The sequence below is a fragment of the Barbus barbus genome (assembly GCF_936440315.1).
Source record: "Barbus barbus genome assembly, chromosome: 4".
Taxonomy (NCBI): Eukaryota; Metazoa; Chordata; class Actinopteri; order Cypriniformes; family Cyprinidae; genus Barbus; species Barbus barbus.
The window spans coordinates 36,404,828-36,425,369 of record NC_136732.1 but is presented as its reverse complement, the minus strand read 5'-3'; the positions used below and the strand labels follow the sequence as shown (position 1 = coordinate 36,425,369).

Here is a 20,542-nt window from a genome sequence, read left to right as displayed (position 1 = left end):
ACAAGCTCAGGGAGATCCGGAGCCGAGCTTTTGCTGGCCTTTGGTCTTTGCGTATTCTTGTGCTCTCAGACAGCAGCATCCAGGCTCTTCAAACACAGGTCAGATCACTTATTCCAGAGGTGCACAATCCTGTCATCTTCCTTCCTTGTAAAGTTACCTAATCAAAGTATCATCTGAACCAGCCATTTAAAGGGATAGTTCACCTAAAAATATGAAAATTTGCTGAAATTTTTTTTTTCTTCTTCATCGGAACAGATTTGGAGAAATTTAGCATTACATCAATTGTTCACCAATGGATCCTGTGCAGTGAATGGGTGCCGTCAGCATGAGAGTCCAAACAGCTGATAAAAACATCATAATAATCCACACCACTCCATTCCATCAGGTAATGTTGTGTGAAACAAAAAGCTGTGTGTTTGTAATAAACAAATCCATCATTAAGATGATTTTATCTCCTGATATGATTCCTCTATATTTCTCCTGAAAAAAAAGGTTATCTTGTATCTAGGAGAGAAATATGCACAGATCAAGCACTGTTTACAAGTGAAAATTGTCTAAAGCAGCTCTAAACAAATGTGGTGGATTTTGAGAGGACAAGGGATGGACTACAGTTATGTTTTTATCAGCTGTTTGGACTCTCATTTTGACGGCACCCATTTACTGCAGAGGATCTATTGGTGAGCAAGTGATTTACTGTAACGCAAAATGTATCCAAATCTGTTCCAATGAAGAAACAAACTCATCTACATATTGGAAGGCCTGAGGGTGAGTCATTTTTTGGTAAATTAATTAGTACATTTTAAATAAATGTTTTAGTAAAGTAGTTCATTTTAGTGTGAACTATTACTTTAAGAGAGAGTTGCTATGAACTCTGCAGGAACTTACATCTCAACAGAATTGGACATCTGATTTATTCAATCCACATAGTTTATTTTGAATGATGGATTAGGGTCGTGTGGATTTTTGTGATGTTTTTATCAAATGTTTGGACTCTAATTTTGACGGTACCCATTCACTGCAGAGGATCCACTGGCAAACAAGTGATGTAATGCTAAATTTCTCCAAATCTCTTCTGATGAAGAAACAAACTCATCAAAATTTTTGATGACCTGAGGATGAATAATTTTTTCGTATAATAATTCATCAACGGTAGTTCATTTTTGGGTGAACTATTCCTTTAAGATCTTTAGAAACACTTGATAATAACAGACAAGCTTGTTGGCACTGAACTCTGCAGGAAGTTGTATCTCCAGGAACAGGTTTGGACAGCCCTGATTTATTCAATCCACATAGTTTTGTCAATTGGGAGTTGCACTGTGAAATCTAGTTCTGAGTTATGAGTTGAAGATACATGGATTACCCAAATGTCTGTTTTCCCACACAAGCTTTCTTCTCTCTGTCCTTCCTGGAGAAGCTAGACATGAGCCGTAATAACCTCACTCAGATCCCTCCTAACTTCTCAGAGAGCCTGTCTTCCCTGCTTGAGCTCCGTCTGGACCACAATGCACTGGTGCTGTTGAAACCTCCAGGTCTTGAGCATCTGGAGAACCTTGAGAAGCTGGACCTCAGCCACAATTGCATCCAATCTCTTGTGCCAGGTGCGTTCCGTGGCCTGTCCCGCCTGCGCCACCTTTACCTCCAAGGGAACCTCCTGGGTGTTGTGCGAGACGGATCCCTCACCATGCTGCCTGCCTTGGAAGTCCTGCTCCTGGGCAACAACAACATCTCTGGGATCGAGGTCAATGCACTAGCACCGTTGCAAAGTCTGTCTCTGTTGGGTTTGGAGGGGAATCATCTGGAGCACCTGAACTTCAAGACGTTCCTGAGCTTGCACACAGCTGCTACACACCTGCAGTTGGCTGGGAACCCCTGGAACTGTGACTGCGACCTGCACCGTGTCTTCAGCAAGCTGCTCAGTGTGCGGCACCTCCACGTGGACGACTATCGCAACGTAACTTGTCGGGAGCCTTGGCAGCTCGCCGGAGCTTCTTTGGCTTGGGTTGACAGCCAGTTGTGCGTGGCTGAGACCGTTACTGTGTTAGTCATCACCGCTACTGTGATTGTGACCGTGTTTGGTGCCTTGGTCATGGCAGAGAGAAAACGCAAGAAGCGAAAATACTGGGAACAGAATGAGGGCGAACCTCAAGAGCAGTAAGGCCATTTTGCATGAGGTAACTTAGGACATTTTCTCTTTTGAACTATTAAAACAGATAAAACAGATAAAATCCCTTTTCCCAACAAAGAGCAAATACAATGATACAATGAATTAAGCCGATGGGGTGATGGAAATTGAGACTCTTAAGATGCAATTCGCAAACTTTGAACAAAAGTATTTGGTAACAGATCTGATAGAAAGTTTTGTAATCTAAGATGTGTTCAGACTAGAATCTGTGCTTAGATAACCAATTAGTTGTGTAGATGTGTTATAGATTATAATACTGTACAGCAGCTTCATCTCTTTGCTTTCTTTTACTTTTTTAATTAGTACTTTTACAAATACTTTTATTCAGCAAGGATGCATTAAATTTATTTAAAAAATGACAGTAAAGACATGCTGTTCTTGAACTTTCTTTTCATCAGAGAGTCATGAAAGAAAATTATGCAATAATTAATTATTAACTGTTTTCAACATTGATGATAATAAATGTTTCTTGAACATCAAGGGTCATGTGACTGAAAACTGGAGTAATGATGCTGAAAATTCAGCTTTGCATCACAGATTACTGTTACGGATGCTGTGCGGATCAATGAGCGCACGACGAGGATATACAATAATCCTTCTTTTAATCAGGATTCCAGGAGCAGATACAAACAAGGGAGTGCACACACATCAATAATAGAAACAATAACCGACAGGGAGACTAACAAACACAGGAACTTATAAAGGGGCAGATAATTGGGAAGGACAGGTGTACACAATGACTAATCAAACTGAACTAGGTCAAAGGGGAAAACAGAAAACCCGACATGGAACAATTACATTTAAAAAATATATTTTAGAGTGGAAAACTGCTGTTTTAAATTGTAAATATATTTTCCCGTATTATTGTTTTTATTGTATTTTTGATCTAATAAATACAGCTTTGGTGAGCAGAAGAGACTTCTTTCAAAAACAATTTAAAAAACATTTGCATAAAAGTGCGTGATAATTATTCCATTTTTTATTTAATTTTAATGATTTTATTATTTTTGTATTATTTTATTTGAATAGTTTTCCTTTCCTGTGATCAGCTTTATGCCTTCTAACATTTCTTTTTTTCTTTTTTACATAATAACAAATGCTTTTACTTTCAGTTGTGATCTTGAGTTTCAATGGAAAATGAATGCATGTCAATAATTATGTTCTTTAGAACAATAAAAACACCGTATTCCCTACCCTTTCTGCCAACAAATCTCTTTCATGTGTCCTTATGTGCTCAAAACAGCCAGTTAAATTAATTCCCAAATTTCTGCAGCTGCTGTCAACGGATTACACATCAATTATTGCACATGGTTCCTCCAGCACCCTGATTGAACTTTCAAATCATAATTTAATGATAGATTTAGTGTCGTTGCATTTGGGGAACCCCTCAGCGTTATTACATTGATCTGTATTAAAACAAAATATGGACAAAATAAGACTTGTATCTGCAGTTGCTTTGTGGCACAGGCTGGGCTTTAAACCTCTGGCGTTTAAGCAGATTTGTGTGGAGAGAAAATGAAGAAATCCAGGTCAGTGAGTGTTTGGCGCCTTATGGAGCTCTCACTGACAGCATCAGCTTACCAAACTGGGGACTGGCATATCTCTTTCTTCAGGGAAATACCAGCTTTCAAGTTGCCTTAATAAGACTCATTTTGCTCCTTTTTGTCCGACACATATGAATGGATATACTCTAACGTTTGAGCAAATAATGTAATAGGTTGTGAACCAACAAACTAGACAGCGGCAAACTAAAAATTATCTATGTTGTTGAACATTTGTCAATATTTGCTGCTTAGAACAAATAGCCAGTACAGATTATTAAATCATTTACAGTCCACAAGATAACATACTTACACCAATAAACAACATCAACTATGCAGAGGGGTTGAGTGGTTAGGGATTGACTTAAACATCTGTTACCTAACACAAAGAACAGATTTACATAATATGCAAGTATCAGACTGTCCCAGAGAATTAATTACAATTATTATATTTGTTTATTTCCCCTACTGGTTTCAAAATCATATTAATTGTATCCTTTGCTTATTTGATGACTCAGGAAGTATTCTCTATGAGCAATTCATGGGATACCATAGTTTCCCAGTTCCTCCAAAAGAGTTTAATAAGGTGGATAAAGCAATTTCTCATGGATTAAGTTAGTACTCAGTCTGCTTTGCTCTTGGAAGGCATAGATCCGTTAGATAAGAAATGTAATAATAGGCATGTGCACCAAATTTTTCACTTTTAAAAGGAAATTTTCTTCAAGAGGAGAAAGTGCCTCCTTGGATGATGATACAGACTGGAAAAGAGGCTGGCTTTTACCTGGGAAATATATTTCCAATAAAGCAAAGGATTGTGAATTTACATAAAATATATCCTGTCAATTCTAATGTTTCTAAATATTTGGACATAGCGCATGTTCTTTTTGCAGACAAGCAAGGAGACATTAGCTCATTTAGTTTTTAACTGCCTTATATCCAAGAAATTTTGGTCTGAGGTTCTCATATATTTGATATTGCCAATGTTGTACTCTCCTTTAGTTTAAAAGATACTATTTGTTAATTAAAACAATACTAAAAATAATCCCCTGGAACATACTATAATTATTATTTTTAATTTTATATGGTAAATTTTTCATTCGCAAGCAAAAAATTCGCAAATAGTTCCCCATCCTATTCCCTTTTTAAAATTGAATTAAACTCACTTCTAAAATGATCTTGATCACTTTCTTATAAAGAATGAAAAAGTAAGATTCTTGAAATATTTGAGAAGTAGCCTATTGAAAGAAAATCCATGAATGTAGATGTTTTCCTTGTGTATGATTGTTTGGATCTCATTGAAATGTTTCTGTCATTCACAATGTTAATTTTTAACCATTTTTAATGTATTATGTGCATGCATGCATTTGTGTTTGATAATTATGTTTCATTTATAACTGGTCATTATTTTATGGATTTGTGTGTGATCCCTTGGCAATGTTCTTTTTGAACTGACTGTATAAGCAATACAAATAAAAAATAAAAATAATTATCATATTAGAATTGGATGAATATTCATGTCTGCTCCGCCCACTGAAACCGAAAATATCAGAAACTAAAAATGTCATAACGCCGGAGCAGTCAGACGCGCTCTCGCTCTCTCTCTCTCTCCCTCTCGGCGGCTCTGCTCATGGCTAAACTCAATAGCGGTTTGTCCGGTTGCAGGGCCGTGGTCATGGCTGGTCAGTTTTGGACGAGACCGCCAGGCCTGAGGCAGCAGAGGAGCCTAGCCTCAGTGAACCAGCGCATGAGGGCATCCAGCGCCGCGGGCCGCGGGGGCAAAAACTCGGCGAGGTGCCAGCAGGAGCCCCCCAACTACGCCTGGTCCAACCGCACGCTGATCTACAGAGATGTCAAGGCTTTTCTCAATGAAATTGGAGGAGATCCACGGGAGGCTCGCTACTGGTTAACGCACTTCCAGCGGGCCGGATCATTTCCAGCGTTTGCGGTTCTGGAGGTGCGTGTCCTGCGACCAGAGTGAGGCTGATGATACACGGGGCAACTTTTTGAGCAATGTTGCCGGGCAACTTTGATTAATGTTGCTGTCAACGGGCTACCAGGTGAGACACGGGGCCCGCGACTGATCTAAAGTCTCCAGGTAGAAATGTGTTACCCATTCTCAATAGGAAAGTGCCCAAGCACCATTGCTCAAAAAAAAAAAAAAAAAAGTTGCCCGGCAAAATTGCTCAAAATTTGCCCAGTGTATATGATCAACATGAGAGTCGAACGCAATTTAGATAAAAACATATCTTTATTTTAATATTTATATTAGATTTTAATGTCAATTATAGGCTATATATATATATATATATATATAGGCCTCTCTCTCTCTCTCTGTCTCTCTCTCTATATAATTATTTGATAAATTACGTATACATTTAAGATGTTAAAATTTAAGACAGATATTTTAATGTCAGTTATACTTTTTATACATCCATCCTCATATATTCAACAAACTTTATTTAATAGCTTATAAAATAACATTTTAATGTGTTTATACACAATATGTAGATGTTTATACTATCTCATGTGTTATTATAACTTTATAGGCCTACTATAAATGTCTATTAATTTGATTAATATGAATTTATTTGTAATAAATATTCATTTAAATATTAAGTCTAATAGTTTTAAAGTGGCATATTTGTGCACTGTAAGCAGGATTAATCAGAAGCTGAATTTGAACATTTTATGTGAAGACTGCTGACTATTCATCAGGCTACTGCACAAATTGTGCCTGAGTGTACAGATCCTTTCTGCCATCCGTTTTTGGTTTGTTGACTCTGTAGACAATTGAGCCTTTTTCTGTTTCAGGATCACTGGTCAAACAAAATTAACTAATTAGGTAGGCTACACTGCAGATATCTGACTTCTTAATAGCAGTCTTTCTGACTTTGTAGTCTAAATGATTTAAAAAACTGTTCCTTGGGGTCATGACGTTTCAAATGTTAAAATGTATTTACACTGAAAAAAAAAGTTTGATGCAGAAAAAATGGCAAGTAATGCATTGAATTAAACAAATTTTTTTGAAGTAGAAAAATTGAGATGTTCTTGTAAAACATCAATAATCTTCAAAAATGCATTTCTACCATGTACATATCTTATACTTTTATTTATATTAAAATTACATAATTTTTATGAAGAGTTTGAAGCTGATTTTGGCTTTGTCTGCAGGTTGACCCTTCAGTGTTTGATAGCTGTGAGATGGTTCAGAGTCTGGCCTTTGGGCTCTCGTTCCTGCAGCGGATGGATATGAAGCTTGTGGTGGTGATGGGATTGCCTCCTGAGATGGAGGAAGAGGATAGTGCCAAAACCGAGACTAAATCCTCCCTCGCCAGGACTACAATGGTGAAACACTGTCAGGCTTTAACAGAAGCACTTCAGCACAACTCAGCCAATGTGATGCCCTTCTTTAGCTCAGAGGCCCTCTTACAACTGCAGCACGCTCAGGATGAGAGCAGGTTTAGCAGCCACTTTAACCGAGTGATAATGGGCTGATCTGGCATCTCCTATCTCTCTCACTGTGTGTTCTCTGTCTGCGTGTATCAGCAGTGGTCCCTCAGTTGCCGTGGACTTGGCTCTTCTGCAGTGGACTCTGGACTGCAGGGTGATTCCTCTGGTCTGTCCGGTGGGCCGCGATGCAGCTGGCCGCTCTTCTGTGCTCAGTCCGATCCAGGTCACAGCAGCCATCTCGCAGTCACTGCAGCCTCTGAAAGTCATATTCCTGAACAGCTCAGGGGGCATCCGCAACCAAAACCACAAGGTAGGGCGAAGATGTGAATATGACTAACAGAAAGCATTGTACTATTTAATTTTATTAATGTGTGTGTGTGTGTGTGTACTTGTTTATGCTACATTGTGGGGACCAAATGCCTCCACAAAGATAGTAAAACCTGAAATTTTTGACATTGTGACGTAATGAAGAAAAAAAGATCAAAAACAGTAAATGATCAAATAACCAAAAATAACATTGAATACAGATATTGTCTCATGCAGACAAATTATCTTATCAAAGTAGAATGAAATCAACACACTGAGTGCCATATCAAATTAAAGGCTAGGCTAATAGCTAGAGGCTTTTACTAAAATTACATCAAATCGAAGATTCAAAAGAAAATAACTTATCACAAATATGTGCAAATATATATAATCAAGTATTATGTAACGAAGAACTAACTTACAGATGATGCTTCTACAAACAAAACAAAGGATGGCATCTAAAGATCTAGGAGAAGCTGATGCATGAGAAATGTGCTTTCCTCTGAACTCAGCTGCCACTAGGTGGCGCCAAACCCATACAACTGAGCAGAACAATAATATTTCACATTACTTTTTAACTGTATTTTTGATTGAATAGCCTAAATGCAGTCTTGGTGGGCATAAGACGCTTCTTTTACAAACATAAAAAACGTACCTTCTCTCTCTTTCTCTCCCTTATGACTCAAATTGTGTAGTTGAATTGGTTTTTAAAGGGCTCATAAAAGCAAGAAGGCGGCATGATTTTACTTTTTATCTATCTATGAAGAAGGTGGAAAATTTTGAGGACATTTGGAGTGTAGAAAACTTGCTGTGTTAGGTTGATAATGATATATTGTCTTCTTCTGAGATTATGGGATAATGTAATGAGATGTTTTGTATTTAATAAAGGTGTTATAAAATTTTAAAAAATGGGCCAAACTGTAATTTTATGGCATAAAATGCCCCTCCGGTCCTTCTCGTTCAAGGCCTTCACAGCTAGACTGAAGCCCCATGATGCCGAGATCTCAATGCCCAGGTACTATAAGTGTAGCTGGTGCTGTGCTCTAGGACTTCTGGTATCTGTTTTCCTTCTTCTGGATTACCACGACTCTGGTTTTGTCCAGGTTTACTGTCAGTGTCCATTCCTTACAATACTGTTCCAGTAAGGCCAGGCTCTGCCGGAGACCCTCAGCTGTGGGAGACAGCAGAAGCAGGTCGTCTGCATACAGCAGACATTTTACTTCTGGAGCAATCCAGAGCTTCTTCCATGTTAAACAGGGCTGGGCTCAGACTGCATCCCTCACTCCACGGCCCTGCTGGAAGAATGCGGTTCTTAGAGTTCCAAAGCTTTTTTAAAAAAATATTTTTCTTTGTTTGCTCTTTAGATGAGTGTGGAGAGAACAGATGTGGCCGAATGTGTGTTGTTTCGGTAAAAAGCCAATTTGCGATTTATTTAGGATGTTGTGTCTTGGAAGGAATGCCATGGTAATTACTGGGATCAAATTTATCTCCTTTTTTATATGTAAGTGTGATCAGTCTCAGGAAAGTCACAGAGGATTAGATCAAAGTGAATAATTTTGCTAGAGCTTGAATTATATAAAGGCTGCTGCTGAGTTTGAACATTTCATTACATGTGTCTTGTCCACATGCCTTCTTTAATTTTAGATTTTTAATTTGCTCCTTTATTTTTGATGATGATATAAGCGTATCTTATAAGGGTTTTGGTCATTTTTTATTGTTTTATTTAAATCTTCTAGCTTTTCGTTAGTTTTTTTTGGGACTGGTTGAGGTCGGATTCAAGTTTTTGATAAAGAGTTTTAAAGGAAGACCTCCAGACTGTCTGATTTGGGGCTTTCAGACTTTTTAAAGAGATTCCAAAAGATGCTAGCTTCATAATATTGATCTCTTTTGCGGCAAACGAGTGTTTTTTTATAAATTTTCAGACAGTTGGAGTAGGAAGGCCATAATGTCTGATTGGCTGGTTCTTTATGCTTCTTGTTAGCAAGTCTTTGAAGGTCTTTTCTAAGACATTTCCATTCATCATCAAACCATATATTCTTTTTTTTATTTTGTTTTGTTGTTTAACTTAGTGGGCAAAGTTTGAAATATATAATTAAGAGGAATGTTGCTGAGTTTATTCCATTAGTATTTTTGGTATTACAGAGCTGCTCATGTTTTCTTTGAAATTTTCAACAGTAGATTGGTTCCAATTGAATTTTGTGATTTAGTGATTTCCCTGTGACCTCTTGGACAGTGCAAGGTCTCATTACTCCAACACCATGTCTAGTGAAATATAGCAATGTCTAGCTATGTCTTTTATATTACTAAGTAAGTCTTGGTCTGCAGTCTTGTTCCCGAAAGTTGATGAATGCAATCCCTGTATATTCCAACAGCTAATTCTAAACGATTTAGTAGATAAGATAGAGTAAAGTGTTACTGTATATACTCTTGTAAAGTATTTCACAAGTTTGGAGCAGATGATGTTGAGTAGGTGTCTTATTTGATTGAGTTTGGTGACTGCGAATATATGCATTCAAAATAACAACAATTTTCCTGTATCAGTTTCGCAAAGTATTATGATTATATACAACCAAATGATTCTACAATACAGTCTAACATCTTGTATAGCACTGATTACACAACCTAATGGCAGTTAGGCTAAATATACTCACAAGGGCTCGAACTGAAGTGGGGGGGGAGGAATCATGATTCATAGAGAACACTTTATCAATCATTGTAATCTGAGCTATCTCCTCTGTTGTGGGTAACACACACCACTACAACAGAGTCTGCCTTCTTTATGAGCTTGTTTCAATGTTCTTCTCCTTTTCTAACAATTAGCCTCCCCAACAGGTGAGAGCATACAAGATAAGAGATGATACCACAGAAACCAGGTCTTAAATAGGCTAATACATGACATTCCACCAAAAAATGAATTCGACGTTGACCTTTCTTATAGATTTCTAGCATATTGTCAGACCAGGCGAGCTTATTTAAGTTAAGTATGCACCCAGATACTTTTGGGTAGTATTAAATGCACTAGAGAAAACAAAGAAACTGGCGAAACATTAGTATTTTCACAAAAAAGTTTTGAGCCAGTTATGTCTATGAGTCATTCCACGAAATCGGTGCCTTTTCCACTTGTAAAAATAAAATAAGTTTAATCAACATTTTTTAAAATATCCATGAAATGAAGGCACCTTAAAGTGACAAGAAATTGTATTGTGTCATTCCAGGCAATGTCATTTATTATTTTATGACTGTTTTTCTACCTCATGTTTTGGTATTTTTGTCAACCCTGTTACAGACACAAACGTTATAATTACAACTATGTGATAGTTTTCACATATATGAGCAGCATTTTATTCTCTCTTTTCACTGGGATTGTTTCAAGTTTTAGATTTTTTTTAATATATATTTATATTTGTCATCCAGATGACCTAGAACATCCTAATTTTGACCACGTCAATTAAGAAAAAGAAAAAAAAATTACAAGAGAGATATTAAAAAGGCTTTTTCCAAAATAAAACACAGTTAAAATTACAATGGAAAAACCTGGAAGGCTATATCAAAAATATTTTTTTCAAATTTTTATGAAATTAATGAGAGTAACAGGATTGACATCATTGTCACAGGACTGACCAGAGTAACAGGGATGACAGGACACACATTCTTCAGCACACTGCACATATTTGTTTACATAATACTGTACGGCTTTACAATTTTAAATTGCAGTATATTGTTTTGCACTTACTTGTGTGACAATACAATAGTAAACAGTCAATTTTTCAGTTCAAGTCAGTTCATTGTTGATTTAGCATATTGCATTTCTAAGAGATCTAATGTTTTAAGGGTATTGTAATTAGATAATACGTCCATCTGTTTGCCTGTGTCCCCTCACAGAACTTCAGATATACTGATCTGGTTCAATTATTAGGCAATGAAGATGATCAGATCTTGGTCTTTCTGTGATCATCTGAAACCAGACCAAGATCTTGATTCTGAAATTTGGTTTCACTCTCTTGAACATTGCAAGACTGGAGCGAGAGACTGCAGTCACCTTGCTGCCCTTGTTTGTAATTGAATTTACATGGATACATTATTGACAATGAGTTATGAAAAACAAGTGTTTTATTGAGACTGATCATCCTATCCCGGTCATTAACAACAATAGTAATAGTACTAACTAAAATGTAATGAAATGTAAGAAATAATTGTTTAAATTTACATTTGAAAAACGATGACAGTATTGACATTGCATGATGCATTTCATGGAATGACCGGTATATCTTTTGCTGTAGTGTGTCAGTAGGAAAATTATCAATTTACCTTTCCAAAACATTCCTATTGCCATTCACTGTAATAATCCAGCGAGGTTTTTGTATACACAAGGAGTCTGACAACAGCCAGTGCTCCACACAGAGATCTGATCTGCAATTATTATTATTTATTTGATTATAATAAGCCTATTCAGTCATAGTAGCCAATTATGTATCTTAACAGATATGTATATTTTTAAATTGTCATGTTACAATACGTGTAACAATACTTTCCAAATGTATTTCCTAAATAAAAATGTGGTTCAACATAAGAGTTCAGAAATAGGTTCAAGGAATGATTGTTAACAGCTGCTTCATGAACACAAGGTGGTAGTATTGCAGTTTGTTGTTACAAAGTATATTGGAAAATGTGAATAAAATGTCTGGATGATATGCGTAAGCTTCAAAAGTACTTGACCATAAACATGAATGAATAAACATATGATAAACTTGAAAAATCATGGATTTATGAAACGGTTCCTTATTAAATTCATGCTTTATTTGTTCAGGTGTTGGGTTTGGTGTCATTGCCGGGAGATCTGTCAGGGCTGAGTTCTTCGAAATGGCTGAGTGTTGTGGAGCACAGATGCGTCAGTGCCATAGCGCAGCTGCTCAACCTGCTTCCGGCGGAGAGCTCGGCTGTCCTCACCTCGGCAGACACGCTTCTCACTGAGCTCTTCAGCCACAAGGGTGAGGGGGGAGATAAAACACACACCTGCTAAGACAAATACGACTTATCAAAGTCAAAGTTCAAATTCAAGGGAGATCACACGTAGACCGGCGAGTAACATCATTTGTTAGCACACATGACCCATATTTACAACCCACTACAGCTGCTGGATTTTACGAGTTTCACTATGATTTAGAGTTAGTGATAACAGAATATGGGGCCAATAAAAAGAAAGTTTTTCCTTATTTGTATTTCTTAAACCAACAATGTGTCTTTTTTTTATTCGTTTTTCAGGCTCAGGCACCCTTTTTAAAAATGGAGATCCCATTCACAGGTATGAGATTGATGCAATTCAGTGTTTGCTTTTTAGATGTTGCCCAATCAGAAATGAGTCACAGCTTTCCATCCATCCACCAACATGCGTAAATGTACAACTCAAGGTTTTCTTATTTCATAATCACTTCCTGCTTTTAGGGGTCATTAAATAATCAAGAATGAACAAGCAGATTTCATTTCAACAGGTGTCAGGTTTAGTCAGAAGTACTGTATCATTAGACAGCTGCCTATTAAACAAACATTTTAAGATGTTGTGTTCACTGTGTGTATACATAAATACAATTATCTATCATTATTTACAACCGTGTCATCCGATATCAGGCATGTAAAGTTTAACAGTGAATAACAACTTCAATGGTCTGTTCTTCATACAAAGCTCACATCTCTCATGTGAGGATATTCTTTCTTCACAGATATGGTAGCCTGGATGACATTGATACTGACCGTCTCTTGGCACTGATTAATAAGTCTTTTGAGAAGAACCTGAGAGAGGATTATATAGCTTCTCTCAAGGGTAGACTGCATTCCATTTACCTGTCTCAGGGGTAAGGTCATTGTTTCTGAACGGCAAGCCTTAATTATCCTGTACAGCCAATGAAAAACAACATGACACAACCACATAAATAGTTATATTATTGGTAATTGTATTTGCTGCTTTTGAAAGCAAAGCTTTTAATTTTAATTGGCTGAAGATTAGCTACGACTTATGAAATGAATCATTTTAAATTACCATTATGTTTAGACCAGGATGAACTTGCCTATAAACAAAACTACATTTTACCAGGCATGTAAAAAATTACTTTGATATGCCAAAAAAAAAAATATATATATATATATGTATTATAAATTTGCATTTCATAATTTTCTCATGTATAATCGCATGCAGCTTATTCGTGTGACAAACAAGACTAATGGTTAAATTCAATGCTTGACACAGCGTACCAAACACAATCTATTGCATGCCACAGTTGTGTTGTTTTTGAAAGGCATTTTAATGCTTGTGGTGAACCAAAAACATAATTTTAAAGTATTCTGCTCCCAGAAGAATATGAGCTTATTAAATCTGCTCTTGCGTTTTGTTGCAGGTACAGTGCGGCTGCTATAATCACCACAGAGCCGGTGAACAACGGCACTCCGTACCTGGACAAATTTGTGGTCAGCAGCAGTAAACAAGGTCAAGGAACCGGTCAGATCTTGTGGGAGTGTATTCGCCAGGATTTGGGCAAGCTCTTCTGGAGATCCCGCGCTACGAACCGTATCAATCCCTGGTGTGTCTTGTCTTCCACATTGCCCTGTTGTGATTCTCAGTCTTTGCCCATCTCATTCTGCGTTAAAATCCTCAGGTACTTCAAGCACTGTGATGGCAGTTTCGTAAATGGCCACTGGATTGTATTCTGGCTCGGCCTTTCGGACATCCGTGAGTCTTATGAGCTGGTGGAGTACGCCAAGTGCCTTCCTGACTCCTTCTGCTCTCACATCGCAACAGAAGCAAAACCACTTCAGCAACCTCAAGGATCATGAAAACAATACTCGCCTCACACACTGTCGGGCTTCATATCTTAACTGTGTCTTCAAGTACTATTGGTAACAATGCCAATGTCATTCCAAACCCATAAGACTAGAGTGGAACGCAAAAGGAGTTTCGAGGTTTTGAGACCTCATCTGTATTCACTGTATGGGGAAAAAAAATTATATGTAATCTATATTTATTCACATTCAGTGGAATAGAACAGTGGAGTTTATTATGTGTCAGTTTGCCTCACCATGTTGTGGTTGACAGGATGCTAGAATGAAGACTGTGTTCTAATATGCTTTTACAGCAGGTCATAAACATACATTTGCCTAGTTTGTGCTGAGAAATAAATGATTATAAATTCAAACAATTAAAACAATCGTGGTGTTATTTTTGAGACGCACCCTTCAGTTTGATAATCAAACTGTGCCAAAACAGCTCAGTATCTCCTTGAAAAGTGTGAAGGAGATACTGAACCAACTTGTCCTGCTGGTTTGGAGAAGCGGTGTTTCACCAGTGGAAGTATGGAGCAGCCTGTGTTTCCATTAGTCTAAAGGTGAGTTCAATATCGGAATGATTTATCAGTAGGCTACAGCGTTATAATCAATGCATATTTCAATGGCTACCAAATACATTATTCGTCAATATTTTATCAAGTCAAGTTAGTTTCCTTGTAATTTGCGGTTTAACTTGGACATTAAAATGCGGGGTTTATGATGTGGAAAATGTCAGTGATTTCGTGTAGTTATTAGCTGCGTTGTAGAATTTAATTAAATTTTTTTTTCTAACTGATATGATGTTTCCAGAGTAGCACAAACTAAACGGGAGCTGGAGGCAGTCTTTAATTATAGGCTATTTCCTTAAAGCGTCTTCCAGCATCTAAACGGGAGCAGAAGGTAGTCTTTGATTATTATATTTACTTATAGCTGTATAAATAACGTGACTGATCGTTTTTCTGTTAGTCTTTGATGGCCAGTGTTGCGTTTAACAGGTATGTATTCACGTTAATAATAGTTGCTAACATTTTCTGAGGTCGACTTTTATTTTATTAGTTTCTATTCAAATGCTTGATAGGATGTGATAGCCTAAATGATATTAAATTAAATAATGTATAAGTCGTGACTTAACAAATACTGGGTCCAAGCCTCATCTGTGTCGTTTATGAGCACCATTCATTTAGTCTATAACACACCTTTAAGCATGAACGTAATTTGGGACTATTTACTAAATTTAGAAATAGGCAAAGTAGGCTGTCAGCCTATTTTAAACTCAAAAGTAGAAAGGCAAAATAAATTACATTTTATTTTGTGAATGGTTAAACTGATATTCAGCATTTCATAAATTACAACAACTGCAGAGAAATCTAGATTTTTTTTAAAAAAAGGCTATATATGACAATCTGGACCTGGTTCCGCGCGTCGCACCAGTTGTAGTGGCCGAAGTCCCTTAAAGACAATTTAGTAATTAATTAGAACTCGGATGACCTAAAAATCACCCGATTAGCAGTTTATCAGTCGTACAAGATTCGTTTTAGTAGGCTATATGTGTATGTAAATTAGGGTAGGCTTATTGTTACTAGATTATTTATTTTTTGTTGTTGTGCTTGAGTTGGTAAACATACCAATATTGGCAGGGACTATCAGGTGTAGCCTACAGTAGCCTACAGTATGTCCCTAGAAAAGAAGGGGCAGTTACTAGCACGGCAGATGTTTATTTTTTTTATTTTTTTTTTTAACCTTAGGTAGACCTTGAAGCTCATAAAATAGCTCATAAAAACTGATGTCTAGGACCTACTGAACAACCCTGCTAAGTTACGGGATAGTGTTGAGAAACAGGTCTTTTTCACCACAAAGTGTGTGGGAGAAAGGTGCAGACAATGTTACCAAACATTGATTGATTGATTTATTTAGCATTCATTTTATTTTGGTCATATATTTAGTAGTCTGTATGATCAATGCTATATGTTTTAGTGTTTTCATTTGTTAAAATTACTTTTGTTGGTTTGATTTATCATTCATAGGTTGTTACAACCCCAGCAAATCTATATTTAACTGCTTTCTACTTCTTCCGTTCAGATAATCTCCAGAAATGAACTACAGCTTTCTCTTTAAGCTATTCCTAACTGGGCTCTGTCTTACTGCACTGGGTATTTATAGTATACAAAAATTTCTGGATGTTACAGATGTCACAAGAAGACTGTTTCCATCAGGGTATGACCCTACTACTCTATCTTGGTTATATTTGTTTGTCACTTTTTGACTTTCCGTCCTCCTGTGTTCTTGCAAATTTGTTTAATAGGTGACTTTTTTTTTTTGCAGCAGCAGCAGCACCAGGCGCCTCCAATTTTCTAAGCAAAGGTCAGTAGATATTTATTCAGAATACTCTTTGTACACTGAATACTCTTCTGTATCATTTCATGTGACCTCTTATCTGTGATATTTACCTTATTATTGCCTTTGTGTTTTCACAGACTGTATGACCGCAACATTGGGCCATTTCCCAGTAAAAATCGTTCATCTTGTTCCTGTGAAGGATACACTCTAAATGCTCGACATGTGCCGGCGGATGAACTGGAAGACCTTCAGAGACGTCGGTCTGAGGAGTACCGTCAATACCAGCTCAGGTCAAAGAACATTCCATTTCATTCTCGTTACTCTTAAATTTGATTTGGCTAAATTCTAAAAGTTCTAATTCTGCTTTTCTTAGGATGGGCACAAAAATGGAGTCACTTATACTAGCCCAATCCAACTCACCCCTCCAATATCCCATCCAGGGTTTCGTAGTGGCACCTCTTGCAAAAAGTGTGATACCAGGTAAAACTCCTGCCTACATTTGGAACAAGTTTCTGATCTTGGATGTGTTTAAGACTTTGCTTAGATATCTCTCTCTGCTTGTGATAGGTCTTGTATGTCAGAAGCCATTATAGATGTTCCAGATGTTATATTTTTTTTGCAAAAAGAAATTAGTAATTTACTGTGTCTTCAAACACAATAAAAAGTTGAGGTGTATTAACTAAGAATGTGCTTTCATGGAATTTTACATCTTGGTTTGAAAACAAAGGTTATTATTTATATATTAATGAGATATGAATTGTGAAACTGCCCATTTTCACAGGTTTGGCTCTGCATGCACAAAAACGAAGACTATATAAGGTTTGTTTTAAAATATGTGTGGCCCACATACATGTGTGGGGTTTTCCTGATTTGATGTTGTCAGTCAAGGTGGAGGGTCTTTTGCGCTTTACTTTGCAAGGGCTTACATGATCCAAATGAATCTTTTCTGTTTTCTTCAAATGCAAACTCAAGACTGCTAGTTGCTTTCTTTGTGAAAGATCTCCAGTCATGATTATTAATGCATGTCACACTGATTATCCATTCATACCAATAGGTGTCTTTGAGTGTGGATAAAGGAGTGCTCTCAGTGGAGGATCTTCTGGACGGAGATCAGGTGGAGGGACAGGGTCAAAGTAATCTGACCATCTCATCCAGCAGCCGCACACATCTCAACAATCTGCTCTCCAGAGTGACCTACACCAGCACCATCTACCACGTCAAGACTAAAGATCTGGGTAATGTCAACACCGCCCTCTTTTTCCATTATGTTCAGAGAATGGGTGTGAGCTATTGTGCTCATTGTTTTTATACAGTCTAGTTTACTTTTTGCTTTTGGATTTAGATACAATGTACCTTTATTTTTAAATTGAAATACTGTAAATCACTTTTCCTTATCTCCCTAGTTAATTTTTCTTTTGAGGACTATGAGGCCATGTTTCCAATTGTGATCAAGAGACCATCAGTTCCTGTTCTTTATGACCCAGGCACAGGTAAGACCACAAAACTTGCACATGTCTGATGTTGTTTAGATTAAGTATGGCCAGTGACCCTTCTTTCTTTCTGTCTTACTGTAGATATTAACTCACAGGTGACTATAACAACAAAGACCTTTCTGAGATATGATGAGCTGAACATCCTCATCAACAGCATCCGACAGTTTTACCCCAAAATCAAGATCATCATTGCAGACGACAGCCTGGAGCCGCAAAACGTGACTGGCTACAACATAGAGCACTACATTATGCCTCCGACACAGGTAAAAAAATTTTTTTAAAATAAAATAATAAAAACAAAAAAATTTTTAAGGCCACACTGAACAACATAATGCTGTCGGGAGAATAAAATCCCTTCATCTGTTTCCTCAGGGCTGGTTTGCAGGCAGGAATCTGGCTGTTTCTCAGGTCACCACTAAATACTTCCTGTGGGTTGATGATGACTACATGTTCAATATCAATACACGGATTGAAAGCTTTGTGGAGATAATGGAAAAAGTTCCAGAACTGGATGTGGTAAGTAAAGAGAATTCATGCTGGAGAAAAATGGATCTCATTCACTAAACGTGTATATGCACAAATTTGTCTTAGACTATAAAAAAATGTGTTAAGATAAGTTTATGGTCTTAAATGCTTATAAATTTTCCTGATGTTTTTATGTGTATTAAATATAAACAATCCATGAAATGATTAGTGAATTAGACCCATTGCTTTTTTATGCTGACCTTCTTTTTTTGTAGAGATGATGTGGCCTTTTCTAGCTATTAACCTGTAAATAAAAGTGGATAATTTCAACTATAGAGGCAGTTCCTTACCCTCTCTCTCTCTGGCTCAGGTTGGTGGTGCAGTGGGAAGAAATCAGTTTTTTTTCCACCTTCAGTACGAGGAAGGGGATGAAGAGGAAGGTGGTTGTCTCAGACGTTTCCATAGGAGGAAGATGCAAGCAGTTCCAGGCCTTAACAACTGCATCTTTGTAGACGGGGTTGTCAACTACTTCCTGGCACGGACAGATGCGGTGCGACGGGTTGGCTTTGATCCATTTCTGAAGAGGGTGGCTCACACTGGTATGTGCAACTAGATTGACTGTTTTATGGTTTGCACATTGAATGCCTGTGAAACGCCCTACTTTCATATTTACTTTACTTTTACTTTACTTTTAATGACAATGCTATGTGAAAAAGGTAGTGAAAAATAAGCTGTGTTACCCAGAGGATCTTTATCAAGAGAAAATATTTTTCCTTGAAAATTCTGACTTACGAAAACATACTATCTTCTTGTGTGACTTTTTATGATTGGTCTTCTTTTTCTGTCTCTCTACCCTAAACCCCTGCAGAGTTTTTTCTAGATGGTCTTGGAGATTTGCTGATTGCCTCTTGCAAAGGACTTTCAGTCGACCATCAGAAGAAACGCAAGCAAAGCAAATACAGGCGCTTTAGGTTTCCAGGACGAATAGATGGAAGAAACAAACTGTCCCATCATTACTTCAAGAATTATTTGAAATGCATCAGGTACTGAGAGACTTTTAAGGAGAAGGGTGACCATTCTCCCACAGAGACCAAACTGAAAACTGAAACTCAATAAAATTAATGTATATGAACAAAGGTTCACCTCAGACATGTTTTGGTAAAGAAAATAATAGTGAAATTGTTAAGAAGTTAGCAATTCAGTCAGTGGAATCAGCATCAACAAAAGCCATGAACCAAGTTTGTGTCTTCAGGAGAAGAACTGATTTCAGAAAATGAACATTTTCACTATATTTATTTACTGTTCATCATATTTATTACTGTGGGTTACTGTTATGAAAAAAAATGCATTTAATATACTGTAGTGCTATAAATATGATTGTTATGCGCAATAATGGACTTTCTTTATTTAAAATGTGAGAAATGTTTACAGAGTGAATTAAAATTCACCCTTAAATTGAGCTTGATAAGTCTATCAAATTGCCTTTCATAAGGGTTATTCATTTTCTATAATAAAATTACTTTTTGAAGGGTAACTTTTTTAGAAGTTGTGAAATGTTACCAAACTTTGCATTAAGGTTTTTCCTGTGCCTAAATGAGTTAATCTAAACTATGTGTATGATTAATGGTGGTGTTGCCTAGCAACAGATCTAGAATGCAAAATTGTGCAATACATGTTTTGGAATTTCTGCTTCTTTGACTTTTATTAAAACACTCATTAAATGCTGAACAGATTTGAGACTGATTTACAGTTGTAATGTTTACTTAAGACAAATTTAGGATTCCTTGCAGTGTTTTCTAGACTCAAGAATGTCTAGCATACTGTTTATCTTAAACTCTCTTTTTTCAGCCTAATTATAAATTTTGAAGAAGCCATTAATGATCATCACTTTATATTTGTAATGGAACTGTCAGACACAGAGGTAAGTGGTTTAAGTGAAGTGGTTTATTTACAGA

At 36.9% G+C, this 20,542-nt stretch overlaps 2 protein-coding genes across 4 annotated transcripts; both read left to right on the top strand.

Moving 5' to 3' along the window:
* Window positions 1-5,271: 5,271 nt before the first annotated feature.
* On the top strand, window positions 5,272-14,660 carry LOC306862430 (N-acetylglutamate synthase, mitochondrial-like). Its single transcript, XM_079405236.1, has 8 exons — window positions 5,272-5,677; window positions 6,895-7,181; window positions 7,270-7,483; window positions 12,287-12,467; window positions 12,742-12,781; window positions 13,197-13,328; window positions 13,869-14,051; window positions 14,127-14,660. The coding sequence occupies exons 1-8, from the start codon at window positions 5,351-5,353 to the stop codon at window positions 14,302-14,304; spliced, it is 1,542 nt and encodes a 513-aa protein (XP_079261362.1). The 5' UTR covers window positions 5,272-5,350; the 3' UTR covers window positions 14,305-14,660.
* A 127-nt stretch (window positions 14,661-14,787) lies between these two features.
* LOC306861741 (beta-1,4 N-acetylgalactosaminyltransferase 1-like) lies at window positions 14,788-20,329 on the top strand. Of its 3 annotated transcripts, none has more exons than XM_079404175.1 (12): window positions 14,788-14,852; window positions 16,372-16,506; window positions 16,615-16,653; window positions 16,767-16,919; window positions 17,003-17,109; window positions 17,411-17,448; window positions 17,684-17,864; window positions 18,033-18,119; window positions 18,204-18,385; window positions 18,495-18,638; window positions 18,958-19,186; window positions 19,456-20,329. In XM_079404175.1, the coding sequence occupies exons 2-12, from the start codon at window positions 16,385-16,387 to the stop codon at window positions 19,635-19,637; spliced, it is 1,464 nt and encodes a 487-aa protein (XP_079260301.1). In that variant the 5' UTR covers window positions 14,788-14,852; window positions 16,372-16,384; the 3' UTR covers window positions 19,638-20,329. The 3 variants fall into 3 exon arrangements, with proteins under 3 accessions (XP_079260301.1, XP_079260303.1, XP_079260302.1); XM_079404177.1 differs by lacking the exon at window positions 14,788-14,852 and adding an exon at window positions 14,861-15,192 and having other exon boundaries at window positions 16,618-16,653; XM_079404176.1 differs by lacking the exon at window positions 14,788-14,852 and adding an exon at window positions 15,101-15,192.
* Window positions 20,330-20,542: the final 213 nt, after the last annotated feature.

Bases quoted from the DNA above. Each gene is read 5' to 3' on its own strand.
- LOC306861741 (XM_079404175.1), top strand. From the start codon at position 16,385: ATGAACTACAGCTTTCTCTTTAAGCTATTCCTAACTGGGCTCTGTCTT. The intron at 16,507-16,614 runs GTATGACCCTAC...TTTTTTTTGCAG, and splicing joins AGAAGACTGTTTCCATCAGG to CAGCAGCAGCACCAGGCGCC. The intron at 18,386-18,494 runs GTAAAAAAATTT...CTGTTTCCTCAG, and splicing joins ACATTATGCCTCCGACACAG to GGCTGGTTTGCAGGCAGGAA.
- LOC306862430 (XM_079405236.1), top strand. From the start codon at position 5,351: ATGGCTAAACTCAATAGCGGTTTGTCCGGTTGCAGGGCCGTGGTCATG. The intron at 7,182-7,269 runs GTTTAGCAGCCA...TGCGTGTATCAG, and splicing joins CACGCTCAGGATGAGAGCAG to CAGTGGTCCCTCAGTTGCCG. The intron at 13,329-13,868 runs GTAAGGTCATTG...GTTTTGTTGCAG, and splicing joins TCCATTTACCTGTCTCAGGG to GTACAGTGCGGCTGCTATAA.